General features: G+C 38.9%; 2 protein-coding genes across 4 annotated transcripts; both read left to right on the top strand.

The window, feature by feature from the left end:
* Positions 1-479: 479 nt before the first annotated feature.
* On the top strand, positions 480-7,066 carry cenpu (centromere protein U). Its single transcript, XM_044127264.1, has 14 exons — positions 480-761; positions 1,927-1,975; positions 2,067-2,133; positions 2,251-2,455; positions 2,536-2,682; positions 3,679-3,757; positions 4,217-4,300; positions 4,381-4,447; positions 4,533-4,644; positions 4,726-4,804; positions 5,952-5,999; positions 6,115-6,176; positions 6,318-6,474; positions 6,898-7,066. The coding sequence occupies exons 1-14, from the start codon at positions 673-675 to the stop codon at positions 7,000-7,002; spliced, it is 1,350 nt and encodes a 449-aa protein (XP_043983199.1). The 5' UTR covers positions 480-672; the 3' UTR covers positions 7,003-7,066.
* A 184-nt stretch (positions 7,067-7,250) lies between these two features.
* On the top strand, positions 7,251-14,123 carry LOC122837161 (caspase-3-like). Of its 3 annotated transcripts, none has more exons than XM_044127312.1 (7): positions 7,251-7,357; positions 9,079-9,153; positions 9,410-9,567; positions 10,632-10,760; positions 12,812-12,987; positions 13,126-13,261; positions 13,351-14,123. In XM_044127312.1, the coding sequence occupies exons 2-7, from the start codon at positions 9,083-9,085 to the stop codon at positions 13,581-13,583; spliced, it is 903 nt and encodes a 300-aa protein (XP_043983247.1). In that variant the 5' UTR covers positions 7,251-7,357; positions 9,079-9,082; the 3' UTR covers positions 13,584-14,123. The 3 variants fall into 3 exon arrangements, with proteins under 3 accessions (XP_043983247.1, XP_043983245.1, XP_043983246.1); XM_044127310.1 differs by having other exon boundaries at positions 9,407-9,567; XM_044127311.1 differs by having other exon boundaries at positions 7,357-7,459; positions 9,407-9,567.
* The last annotated feature ends 360 nt before the right edge of the window (positions 14,124-14,483 follow it).

Below are 14,483 nucleotides of genomic sequence, written 5' to 3'. Positions count from 1 at the left end.
GCTTGTTCAATTGACCGCGTTATTAATTTGGACCAAATTCTAGTTCTGGCTGATCAATTCAGGGCAGCATTAGTTGTATTAGAAGCAATTTAACTGAAAACATCCAACCCTCCTTGCAAACTTCAGCAATCTTGATGGTTATTCACAATCAGCTGGAAGGGAAAAATTAACCCCAAATCATATCTCATTCCATCAAAATTGACTTTAATTAGTTGCAGTTAAAATTGGTTCTACTTCTGTTTTTAAAAATATGAATAAAATCATGTTGACTTTTAAACTTCCGGTCGTTTTTTAAGAATTGAGGGGGTAATTAAAGGATTTAACGTTTCCAGGTTAGATCCAATAAAATTATGAAGAATTAGATTTTTAAAAATTTCAACAAAAATATTACCACACGCAATGGTTCAAGTGCATTGCTCTGAAATGGCGAAGAAAGGCAAGATAACCTCCCGCTTTCCGTAGGACTAGATCGTTCCATATACATATGTCGAGCGATAGATTCCTATATTTAAAGGAATTTTCTAAATCACTCCTGTGTTTAAAACATCTTTTAAGGCTTGACTGCACAGTATTTTTAAAATATATGCTGGTTCATTTAAACTGTGAATTTCAAGAGTTTCCCTCTCTTCCCCACCTTTTAAATATTTCTCTCACCCCCTCGGTGTTTCCGAAATGGTTCCGTCCGGAACTCGAACTGTTTTGCGGGAAGCAGCTGTTTCAGGTCGAGCTAATGGTGTCAACAAAACACTGAAGAAAATGAGGTGAGGAAATGACATTAACCCGTATAAGCAGTTTGTTTTTGTTTTATGTCATAATATATCCACATTTTGTTGTTCGAAAGCTCAGTAATAAAAAAGACTGAAGCCTTAAAGTTTAATAGAAAATGAACGCTCTGTTTTTGCTCATAATAGAATTTAATACCTTTTGTTACAGAACGTCACGACATTAAAGTTAGCAAGTAATATGTAACAAGTGTTTCGAGAAGTTAAAGTTGGATTGGGTTATTCTACCCAGTACTGAGTAACATTTATTTAGTAAGCTGAAATTTCAGTGTCTATTAACGCCGTTAGAAGGCGCTCTAAATCACAGGCGGTTAAAGAAAAGGCTGTCAGTAGGATAGAATAACACTCCAACCAGCTCCTTGGTCTGGAAGTTAGGGTTGATAAAGTGAAAATATTTAGCTTTTAAATGTATATTTATCATAACTAATATGGGTAACAAAATATTTCACAATGATGCTGCACTAAAATGGCGTCATAGTAATCCAGTCCAGGTCACTTAAAATTAACCTAGAGAGGATTCATATAAAGCAAAGAAACAAACTTTGCTTTCGGTTGATGATCTTTTAAAACTGAAAGCAGCTGCCTTTTCTATAATTTATTATTATTATTATTATTATTATTATTATTATTATTATTATTATTATTATTATTATTATTATTATTATTTTATTTTCACCTTTAAGGCATCATTGGAGACACAATTTGTTTTCCTCCAAAAATGTTTTAGATTTCATAGGCCTGTTTTAAAATTTCTTCATTTCTGTTTGCATTTCATTGATTTTGCTGAAACTTTTTTAATAGGTTACAGTCTAACAGAAAATTAAGAAATTAGATGATAAACCTAAGCGTGTCTTCAGTTATTTGCTGATTTCTTTTTTTTTTTTTTATGGATCTATGAAGACACTTTCAGTTGGTGTTTGAAGTGAAAAATGATAACTCTGTTTTGCTACATTTAATGAATAGAAAAAAATCTGATTCTTTGGCGTTTGACTTGGAAACGTGTCCATTTCATTGGTGCAACAAGTAAATATAAAGCACTCTGTAACCTTAAAAAGCACCATTAAAAAATAAATGCATATCATGTTAGATTGTTTAAGCTGTAAAATAAAGGCCCGTCTCTGTTTTCTCATCCCTGCGCCATCAGAAAGGGCCGAGGGACCAACGTGCCTCCGGACCAGGTGCACAAGAGCCAGGTGAGTTTGTCTCTAAACGCTGTCTTATCGACTCTGTGCTGAAAAATCAGTAAGTCCTGAACTGTAAACCTGTTGTTTACGTCCTAAATAGATGGAGTCTACCAGTCTGTCTGCTGTGGACCAAGCCAGCTTCTTAGAGGGACTGGAGCGGAATGATAGTGAGAGTCTCCTCGTGTTTCTGCACCAACAAATTCAACCCATTTTCCCAAATTTGTGTGTTAAATTAATTTTGTTTATCTATTAAAAGCCAAACCTTTATTGGATCTGTTCCCTAGGCAACCCTCTTCACAGCACTGCCTTGGAGGAGCACTTGGATGTCCAGGAGGAGGGACAGTTGGACAAAAACCGAGGACAAAGAGGGAAGATTGCTCCTGTCAAAAAGCAGGGAGCTGCTGCGAAGAGAAAAGACTCAGGAGGAGGCGAGGAAGAGGAGAGGAAGAAGAAGAGCAGGAGAGACACGGGAGGGAAGGGAAGAGGCAGGTAAAGTTCAGCGCTTTGTTCCTGTATTCCACATCATTTCGGCAACAGTTCAGATCCGTTGCTCATCGGCCAACAATCAGGCAACAAAAGGGAGCAGCAGAAAGGCAACCGGACGAGACAGCGGAGAGGTCCAAAACGACCCGGTCCACAGCGACGATCATCCGGCGTCTGAGTGGGAAGAAGCCTGTCGGGATGAGGAAGGCCCCTGGAAGGACGGCTGCTGGAAGGTCAGTGCGCTAACAGAGAGACGCTGCCCAGAGTTCATCATGATAACAGGAGGAAAAATGTAACAAATATTTTTAAAGAGGCACCCAATAGTTCAGACAACTGAAAAAAAATATAATTCGGTGAAAAGTTTTTTAAAAAATTTTTTGTCACCCATTTTACAACATAAATATAGATTCATAACAGGTGGATTGAAATATTTTAAAGGGGCATTATTCATGCATGTTTGAGAAATCCATTAATCTCCATGGCAACCATTCAGTTGTTCAAAACAGCTGGGTGAAGCTAGCTCTGCCTTCGAGGATGAAGCTTAGGGGCAGTTTTCAAGCTACCAAGCTTCAACCTTACAGAACAGCTCTTCCCTGAGATGCCCCCATTCAGCTCCTTCAGACTAGCCAGCAGCAAATAGTAAACACCTGGTGTAACTGAGCATCTGCTGGGCTTTTTATATGAGCTACTTCTCAGTGCAACGCTGGTAAAAACGTCATTAAAGGGTTAATAGAGGAACCATGTTTTGATGACTTCCTGAAGGCAGAGTTTCAGAACGAGTATGAACTTCTTAAAGAGACAGAACCTCAATGTCAAGGTTCTAAATCAGGAAGTCAAATTTATGAAGTCATATATAGCATTTTTAACTGCTGGTAATATAATTACCCATGTAAGCTTAAAAAATGACGCTCCATAAGCTTTTATTTCTTATAATATTGTTGTTTATAGCTTACATGTAATAAAAACCCAAAATTGTTTGTCTCAGAAAATTTGAATATTACATAAGCTCAACTTAAAAAAATACATCTGACATTTCTTTACACAGTATGTGCATATTAAAAAAAAATTCAATTTCTCTTCTCAGTACTTGGATGTCCAACTAAGTACTGAAGTAATGAATCTATTTAATATGAGTTTCACTTTCTGAAATGAATGATAAAAAGAAAAATGTTTTCATGATATGCCAATTTTTTTGAGGTGTTTCTGCATTTTTTCTGCTTCCCTTTCAGACCGGCACAGAGGCAGCAGCTGGAGGAGGAGGGCGAGACGGCGAGCCAATCAGCTGATGAGAAGACTTCAGAGTCTGAGGTACAGATTGTTAGAAGGTCACATTGAAAACGGCGTCGGTGAGGTTTCTAACGTACAAACAAGGTTTCCCCCAGAAAACTTGCTAAGCCCAGTGGTTGGGCCTGTCGTGTTTTTGAGTTAAATAAATTGTTTAAAGTTGACAGGAAATTTTAAGATATCACTTGATAATTGCATGTTATCGAAAGACTGGAAGATTAATACCTGAACAGAAACTATAAAGCCTTAAGAAATGCTAACATTTTAAAAAGACTTTGAAAAATAAGCAATGCTGAGCCTGGTGGGGGGCACAACTGAAGCCTGGTGGCCCGCCAGGCTTTTGATGCACAGGGGGAAAACCCTGACAAACACAGAACCCCTCCACATTTCTACAGAGGTTTTGTGTTGGTACATTAAAAATGACAGTCTGGAGAAAAAATGCTGTTCACTCAACTTTATTTTTTTGTCTCTCTCTCTCTCCAGGAGGAGTCTGACTCGGATGGAGCCCAGAGGAACCGCAGGAAGCTCCCTTCCTCCGATGAGGAAGATGATGAAGGCAGCGTTTGGGTATGAACCCATGTTCTGCCTGAAAGCAGCAGCATGACGTTTGTATGACCGTTTCCATTTTTTGTTTGTCATTTTCACAGAATCCGAGTCCAATGACGACTAAACGCCTGACTAAACGTTTGGGAAGAAAGTCCTCATCAGATAAGAGTATGTTGAAGATTTTCAAGTAAAAGCAAAAATGTTTCCAAGCTCCACTGTGCTTGTATTGAGCTGTAGATGTGAATATTTGCAGCTAAAGATGCTAAAGCCGCCAGCAGCGTTGGGCAGAAGAAGCGCGCCGGGCGGAGAGGATCCCAGTTAGAGGTGGTTCTGGATGCCGTGCTGGATTTCTGCCAGCAGTACAGGTAAAATGGAGCAACCTGCAAACCAACTCTTTCACTTTGCGTCAAAAGCCACTTTCACTTCTTTTGTGCGCTTGTTTCCAGGGAGACGGTGGAGTCGGCGGTAGTCAGAGAGTCCGTCGGTTGTTTCGCCAATAATGTGCAGGCTCAGCTAGAGGAACAGGTTCGCCCGGCGACATCGCTTCTCCTTTACACGCTCACACACTTCACCACGCAGTCTGAAAACTGTTAATCAAGACTAAACCCAATTTATTGCATAAGTTAAAATGAGCTCATAAATTTCCACTGTGACGATTATTTGTTTTGAAGGGCAATTCTGTTTAGAGACATAATAATTGATTTTTTTTTTCATGATCTTGGTTATGTGTGGTTCTTATTTATTGTTTTTGGTTGTTTGTCTTTTTATATTTTGGATATTTAATTTTGCATTTATCTGCCACTATCACTTAGACTTAGACAGACTTTATTGTCATTTTGTATGCACAGGGGTGTATACATAACAAAATTTTGTTGCATATGGCTCAGGACAATGTTTTGAGGTTCCAATGAGGTTACTCCAGAATAAATAAAATACAATATAAAATATAAATATAAATATTAAATATAAAGCAGATTAGTTGAAAATGGTGTCAAAATGACAATGTTATCACATTGTAATATAAAGGCAACATTCATTCAGCAATGTTTGTAATTGTGACATACCTTGGTGCACTTTCATTCTCATGCACTTATCAAAATATTAGCTAAAAATTGTCTCAAAATTATAATTTTATCGATTATTACAATCATTTCTTGGACAATTTATCGTCCAGCACAATGACTGTCACTTTCTATTGCTTATTCAAGCCGGTTCTAGTAGGAAGCCTAGCAACCCTCACCATGACAACACTAAAGTTTACTCTGAGTGACCAGAATGCCAGAAGTAGATATGTATGATGTATCGTTGGTATCATACAGTATTTGTAGTTTTTTTTAAATATCGATATCGGTTCACTAAATAAAACCGGGCCGATTATTAACAACCGATTTTTATTTTTATGTTGTTGCTGTTTGTCTCTGGAGCTTTGGTCACGTGACAGTGATGGTGATGCAGCACAGGATTATAGGAAGTACAACTGAATCGGTGGAGAAGTACACTCATATCAGCTTGTCATAGTCAGAATTTAACGCATTCTTAGTTTTTTAAAAACACATCTGCAAAGCTGTACTCAGATGCTAAAATGAATCTATATCTGCCCAGTAAATCTGAAAATGTGACTCTGTTTTTTGAAAATATCAGATGCATTCTTTGGGTTTCTTTTCTCCCTCAGATCTCATCTCTGAAGGACCTCAGGTCTTTGAAAAGAGAGAACAAAAAGGTAACATTCATGCTTCTCCAGTGTGAAATCCAGCAGCTCCAGCTAGTGGCTAGCATCTAGGGCCAGGCTTGCTGGTGACAAGCTGATCGGTTCTCTGCGGTTTCTGTTTGGGCAGGTGGGCTCTTTGATTCGAACGAAGACTCAGAGACTGTTGACCGCCAAACATGAGCTAATGAGGTGAGGAAAAATGGAAACAACTTGTGGCCCCTTTTCCACAAGCATTTAATAATCTGACGTTTTCCCCGTGTGTCACTTTTGAAGGGACGTTATGCACCGTGTTAGTTTGTGAATTCCTCTTGTCGGGGTTTGGTCATGCAGGGCAGAGAGGCAGCTGTGCCTGCTGGAGAAGGAGAAAGCGGAGCTCCAGCAGAGACTGGACGATCTCAGAAGAGGCCGGGCGTTCCTCCGCGACGTCAGGGAGCTGACTGCGCGTTACCTGGCCCACCGACGGAAGCACCCCGCTGAGAAAGAGACGGTAGAAACACAGCGGGATGCTGACAATAGACAGCGAGATTTAGATACTTTCTGTGAAAACAGTGACCGCCACATTTTTATCACCTGTGGCGAAGACATCAGCTGTCAGGACAATGTTGTGTTCTCACTCTGAAATGTTTAGTATGCAATTATTAGGGGTACTAGTAAAATAATTGTCAAATATTGCATTTTTTCTTTTTCACCCTTGTCCTACTGAAACATTCAGTTTTGGATTATACTTATGTAATAATAAAAAAATAGAGGGCGTTTTACTCATTAAGGCTGGTTGCCAAAAAGTGAAGCATTCACTAGATTTTTATGTCCATCAGAAGGAACAATTTTATGTTTAGTTGCCTTTTATCTCATAATGCATGTTCATATTTGAGGCATAAGTGACGGTGACACTTTATTTCTTTGGTTGCAGTTTGGAGCATCCAGTTTACCGGCTCTGTTTTTGGAAACAAAGCTCATTCAGAGACCAGTTCATCCTCCCAGTGAAGTCCAGGCTAAGAAGATGGCTCAAAAATAATGAGCATTTGTGTTTGTAACTGTAATGTAAGATAAACATATTCAATAAATGCGGCTTTTCAATATGTTTCTTTGGATTTAGTATTATTAAATATATTAGTTGTAATATCATAAGTATATAGAGGTAAAATTACTTGAAACTACTCTGTTAAATCAAGGTTAACCACGAGCGCTTTCTCAGCCAATCAGCTTCCGGCTGTCGGTCCGTCCTTTTTACTGATCCGCCTACAACTGATGCAGCGTCTCTGATTGGCTGGAAGTGTCAGGTTTATACCCTCGAGGGAAAAAAAACACCCTAATATCTTTAAATTCACACACATTTTATTAAGCACTTCTACCACACGTCTCTACAAAAGGTAGGTTCAAGGTGACTATCATGAGTTTGTTGCTGTTATTGACGGTAAAGAGCCGAAAACCTCTGAGGTGTGTGTCGCGTTTGGTCCAGCTGTATCGATAAGGTGGGTGTTCCAGTTAGTTTGGTATAGCAGCAGAACAGAGGAAGTCTTTTTGAGTGCCTCCTTGTAATATGTGACTGGGTCCTCGCGAGGAATTAACAATGACCTGTTAATTTCTTATTTGTTTTAGCTTGTACAAGTATGACCCCCAAATATAGTCATGTTAACGATTCTCCAGGTGTTACACAATCGTTTACCGTAAATTGGGTTGGATGTGATTACACAGCTATAAAGTGATTCATACCTGGTGGATAAATTGTTTTCATTTTCGTTTTTTACTTAACATTTGCTGTTTGTATAGAGCTGTAACTGACTTGTGTTTAAATAGTACTTTGGTTTTGAGCCTTAATGAAAGTCAGAGCAGCACGTTCAATATGCCAAGTCTGAGCCATTTGTTTCAGCTAAACAAATGTGTGAAAAAACTCTGCTTTGGGCCGGGATACAGTGGACAGCCCCACAGAGGAACTACACTGTTTCTGTAGCCTTGGGTCCGGTTTTTAAAGCTTAATGTTCCTGAACTGATATTCTGTTGCTGATCTGCGGATTACAGAAGGAAATTCCTTGTCACGTCAGTAAATCAGGTGCATACAAAAACACCGAGTGACATAAAAACAATTACGTGGTTGTCTTTTACAGTGATAAGATCATTCCGCATACCTAGCTGAGTAATCCATGTTCAAATGTGTATAGACACATTTGAACACGGTGTGACGCTGATTTAAGCAGGTTAAAGGCAAAAGGAGGCTCCAAAGCTGTTTGTCCGTTTACATCTTCCTATTTGGTTCCCTACAAACACAAACTTTATTCTTTTCATATGATTGACAAACACAAAATATGACCTAATTGTGAAGCAGAATGAGAAAGATACAGTTTTCAAACATATTGTTGGCATGAGCTTGTGTTCGGACCCCACCCAAATCAGTCTTTTGTAAAAGCACCTTTTGCTGTAAGAACATCTACGTTTAAAGTTTTCTGGGGTATGCTTCTAGTAGCTTCTTCTTTCTTTTTTGTTTTTTATTTCTCTCAAGTTTAAACTGGATGGAGAACGTCTGTGAACAGTATTTTTCAAGTCTCTGTCTCTACTGGATCTAGATCAGGGCTTTGACTAGACCATTCTAACACAAGAGTATGTTGTTGGAGGTCTTAAAGTCCACGTGTGTCTAGCGGGAATCTTCAGGACTTGCTGGCTGCATTTACAATGAGATTAGTGTACACACCCAGACGAACTTTGAGCTTTAGATATTAAACCTTTGGCTACTCTGGGTTTTATTGAGGTGTTTCAAAGCGAAAGGGAATAAACACATAATGCATATTACTAATCTATTGTAAATTTTCATTGTATTAGTTCATTAAATAATTAATAAAAGATTATTTGCACCAGAACTTGTTTCCATTATGTGTAATATAATTGTCTTTTACTTTGTGCTGCTCTGTCAGATGAAACCCAGTGAAGTTTGTGTGGAACATTCTGCTTCAGAGGAATTGTCTCCATTTCCAAGATAGTTCGACTCGAGTGATTTTGAAAGACGCTGCTTCTCAGGAGGAAATAAGACTCTTAGATGTTGTCCCTTATCTTCTGCTCTGATTTCTCCTTTGCTGTTTTTATCTGCTAATGTCTGTAGGAACATGGCAGAGAATGGCAAAGACAAACACCGGGCTGAAGCCACTGTGGACGCCTTAAAATTCTCTCTAAAAAGGTAGTGACTGTTTCTTTGTTTTGTTTTTGTTGTTTTTTCCGGGCCTCATTGCTACCAGTGGCTTGTCAAACAAGAAATTTCCTCTTGCGTTCCACAGAAACCAAGTTTCGACTGATAGGAAACTTGTTACATCCAGCTTCTGTTCACGTTAAACTAGGTTGAAAGCCATAATCATTATTATTCAGTGGTTAGGTGACGAACAAGTACTTCTACTTTGAGTGAAATAGCCTCAGGAGTCTCTGTGTGTTCCCAGCAGCAAAGCTCCAGCAGCAGCTGATGATGATGATGATGAGAAGGTGAAGAAGAGCTCAGGGAGTGGAGATACTCCCTCTGACATTTACCGCTACCGAATGGATTACCCCTGCATGGGAATCTGCCTCATTATCAACAACAAGAACTTCCACAGAACCACTGGTAAGATTTCACATTAACATGATGTAGAACATTTGTCACTAAAAAGGACACTATTTCTTAAGTAATCAGACTTTACCTTAATTTAATTTTTATTATTATTATTATTTTGGTCGGATTAAATCCCAAAAACAAAAATATTGAGCTGTATTTATTTTTAAACTTAAACACAAACCAGCCTCAAACAGGTTTTTATTATTGACTAAAGTTGCCTTATTAAGATTTTAGACTACAGATTATTTTTCTAAACTTCCCCTGTTATCATTACAATTTATTTTTACTATGTCAAGAAGTCAGATTTTATTATGATCTTCTTATGTAAATGACTTGTATTATCTGTGTTTATATATATGTTGATGTTAGAGTTATCAGTTAATTCATTGCTTCTCTTTTTTGTCTTTTTTTCTTCTCATTTATTCACCTAACTTGGACCTACATGTCATTGTATCATTCAAGGCCACACAGTTCACATAAATTGAACAGTCAGATCTTCTTTAAGGTTATTATTTTAACACTTTTCCTCCTGTTTCTACTTTCTTAAACTCTTTATGCTTGGCTTTGCTCAATTTTTAACAACACACTGCCCAAATATGGTCTCAGAATCTAGGCACAAGTTGATTAATTAAATTTGTTTTATCAATAAAGACAAAGGGATCCGATTTACCAGTCCGATTCATTTAATGTATGAATTGAGTCAGAAATATGACTAAAGAACATCTTCTCTTTAAGATGTTCACTGAAAAAAATCTGCTTTCTTGGAAGAAGATGGACAAAGTAGTTAAAGATGTGTTAAAATTATAATCTTATTTTATATTCATAGATATTTACTCTTGCTTGTATTCATCAATTTCTTTTTTCATCCTTTGCTCTAACAAAAGAAGTCTTCATTAAAATCTATTAAAACGCGATGTGTGTGTGAACTCACCCTGTTGTGGTGTGTTTGGAAATTCTGTGATTTTTAAGATGTTAGATTTCATCGGTCATGAAATGCAGGCCACAGATTTCTCACTAGCTTCATCGAGCTAGCATCCAGACGCTAAGTGGATTTCCTCTTTGTCTTCCTTCAGGAATGGACACCCGAAGTGGAACCGATGTTGATGCTGCTAATGTTGCTAAGACGTTCACTAAACTGGGTTACAAGATCAGATTGTTAAATGACCAGACCGTGGATGACATGATGAAACAGATGAAAAAAGGTAACTACACCTCAACTGATCAACTCTGATTCGTTTAAATCACTGAGACTCCGGCACCGTCCTCGTACCTCCATCCATCCATCCATCCATTTTCTATACACCCTTTATCCCTAATGGGGTCGGGAGGGTTGCTGGTTCCTATCCCCAGCTAACGTTCCGGGCGAGAGGCGGGGTTCACCCTGGACAGGTCGCCAGTCTGTCACAGGTCCTCGTACCTCACAAGAGGAATTGATTTCATCGGGGTATACTCTTGTGGCTCAGACGTTTTGTGCTGTCAAAGTGTCTTCTTCCGTGTGTCCTGCATGTTCAACTGAGTTTTACCTGGTCATTCTCAAATGTAGGTGATTCATTATCAGGCCAACTATCCCAGAGGTTTCCAAACTTTTTAGAGCTTATGCCAATGATTGCTATTTTAAGAAATATGAAAGTGCTTTGACATTGTTTAGTCCTCCTTGGACTCTGAGGTCTGTACTCCAGCATCGTTTTGTCACCTGGGGTGCAGAGCTTTGTCAACTCTGCATCACAGGTCGGTGCTGAGTTGGTGGGAACATTTTGGACTGTGGCCTTGTTACAAAAACAGCCACAAAGAAGCTACTTCTCCCTACGGAAAACATGACAGAGTAATATTCTGGATGACTTACAAAACTTCTGCAATGTTATTTATTCTGGTAAATCTCTCATCAATCAGTGTGTGGGGTTCTGAACAAGGAGCTGGATCAGAACAGCCTCCTTGATCAGCTTCACCCACAAACCCTGGAGCACTTTGGTGAAGAACAGTGGATTTTCCAGTGTGATGAAGCACTGTGTCACAAGTTAAGAATGATAGCAAAGTGAGTCAAAAGAGCAGAACGCAGACATTCTTGACCTCCCAGACCTCAACCCCACTGGGAACCTGAGGTCAGGTTTTAAAAGGCGAGGGGGCAGTGGCATGCACAGACATGTTGGGGTGCTCAAGTGGGGAAAAAAAAAAAGAGTACCTTATGCACCACATGGAACTGCTGGCTCAGTGTGAGATTTTTTTTGTACAAGCACAGCTTAAGCATCAATTATCAATTTCAAGCAGCAGTTTCAATTATCAATAGCCATATGTTGTCTGATGCAGATGTTTAATTTTGTTCAGAACTTTACATGCTGGAAACAACAGAACAGAGTATATCAATACAACAGCACAAAATATGACCATAAGAAGAATCCTCTACAATGTTCTTCTGCATGTAGTCAGTGTGACAGAAACTGTCCTTAGATTCTTAGATGAATACCTACAAGCTCTGAGAAGTGATATCAAATTTATGTTGAACAGAATTACAAGAATGTGGGGCACTTGTAAGGATTTATGGCTTTTAAATCCAGAAACGACACCGTGGGTACTATACATCGTAAATAATAACAAAAACAGAAATTACAACTGTTTTTGTCCAGGGGAAAAAGAGGCAGGTGCTCTAGCATCCCTGGCAGAAGGAGACTTTGAAGCAAATGATCAGTTATGATCAGGATGGGTAAGCATCAGTCTGATTTGGTTCATAAGTTGATATCCACCACGTTGGAGTGAATTACTAAATAATAAACACTGTAAAATTGACTCTACACCATAAGCAGAGTTTTTGCAAAAGGATTAGTTGCTCTTCATTCTACCATAACTTAAAGAAAGGCAGTCTTAAACACACCGATAAATGTTAAACTTCTATCAGACGCTGTCAATAGTTTATGCTAATGCCATAACAATAACACTGATGCACTGACGAAGAACTAAAATGGCAGAACAAGAATAGTTTGCTGTCTAATGACTAACAAGCATAACTCCACCTTACTGGTATAGCCAGGACACCTCATCCTGCCAGCAACGCCAAAATGTGGCCCGTGCTACGATCAACACTAACTATAGTTCGTGGTAGGAAGAACCTCAAACTCTCATTTTACCAGACCTTCACACAGATGAATTTGTAACAATCAACAGAGGTGTGGCTTGCAAATTATATTGATTATTAATATCATTTGGTTCACAAATATCCAGAAATGCCCTGGTGTAAAGGCTTGTGTCGCTCTGTGTGCAGTGGCTAAGGAGGACCACAGTCAGAACGCCTCGTTTGTGTGTGTGCTGCTCAGCCATGGAGACCACGAGGAGATTTACGGGACGGATCAGTCCGTAAAGCTTGAAACGCTGATCGGATGCATTAAAGGACGTTGTTGCATGAGTCTGGTGGGGAAACCAAAGCTCTTCTTCATACAGGTCAGCTACAGTTCATTAGCTGAAAATGCTGCTTCATTCTAAGCTTTCTGGGCGTGATTGTGGGTGTGAGGAGGGGGAATTGAGTGAATTGTTTTTCATCTCCTTCTTTCTTTCACCTCGTCGTTCTTTGCGTCCCAGGCGTGCAGAGGTTCTGAGTTTGACAATGGCATAGAGACGGACTTTACAGTAGACGAGATGGACTCTGCAATAGACGAAACGCCTGAGAAGATTCCTGTGGAGGCTGACTTTATGTACGCGTACTCTACTGCTCCAGGTAACTTACTCTGATTGGATTTTTCTTCAACTTTTATCTGGTTTGTTCTTACCTGAATCTCCTCTCTAACTCATCACTCCACCTGGTAGGCTTTTACTCCTGGAGAAACACCAGTTATGGCTCCTGGTTCATACAGTCACTGTGTGAAAATCTGGCTAAGTTCAGTGGACAGCTGGAGCTGATGCAGATCATGACGCGAGTCAACCACAAGGTGGCGTTCCACTTTGAATCTTCTTCCGACTTGCCTGGATTTAATGGAAAAAAGCAAATCCCCTCCATTGTGTCAATGCTGACCAAAGACTTTTACTTCCCTACTAAATGAGTTCATAAAGTGTTCACCATTGGGATTCAGAAAGTACTTTCAAAGCATTTATTATTTTATTTGGAGTAGAAACAGAATAAGACTGTTTTTGTAAAAGAAACTGTTGTTTTCAGATTTCAGAAAAATCACATCAACCATGTATTTTTTTTTTAGAAACTATTAGGCCTATTGTGCAGAGGCGGTTCACCATCAGGGGTAAAACTAACACAGCAAAAGAACATCAGACTAACAGTGAAATATGGTGGCTGTGTGACGTTACAGGGCAGTTTTACTTCTTCAGAACCAGGACAACTTCCAGAATTTGATAGAAACATGAATTTTTGCTCTCTACCAAAACATCCTGAAGGAGATTGTCTGACCATCAGTTCTTATTGTTAAAACTTATGGACGGTATTATGTAGCAGGACAATGAGGAAAATGATGTTGTACATTCAGGTCTTAGATTTGGGATGCAATCATTTTTTCCACATCTGTCACACAGAGGCGGGTTGGTCATTGTAGTTTTTTTCCCGTCTTAATAAATAAAAGAATTTGAATACCTGTATTTAGTTTTTATTAGGGTTACCTTTGTCATGTGTTTCTTTTCTCCAAATTATTGTAGAATTGCTTTCACTTTGATTACTGAACACAAGAGGGAGACGTTTATCAGCTTTTATGAACTTTTTATGGTTTCCAATGAGATTTATTACAGCATGTTGTGATGTTCCTGGTTCTTAAAGACACATTCATCCTGCTTTAATTACAATTTCACTCTGACTGTTAGGATTAATGTTCTCCCTATCAGCTTTTTTTTCCAGACAGTATTATTAGAACGATAGAAACAGTCATAAACTGTTATAAACAGAAAAAATATCCCTTAAACTCTAGATCATTAGATAAATACTGTTAGATGGAGTCATA

Source organism: Gambusia affinis, linkage group LG09 (assembly GCF_019740435.1).
Source record: "Gambusia affinis linkage group LG09, SWU_Gaff_1.0, whole genome shotgun sequence".
NCBI classification, from domain to species: Eukaryota; Metazoa; Chordata; class Actinopteri; order Cyprinodontiformes; family Poeciliidae; genus Gambusia; species Gambusia affinis.
This window is presented reverse-complemented; position numbering and strand designations above follow the sequence as displayed.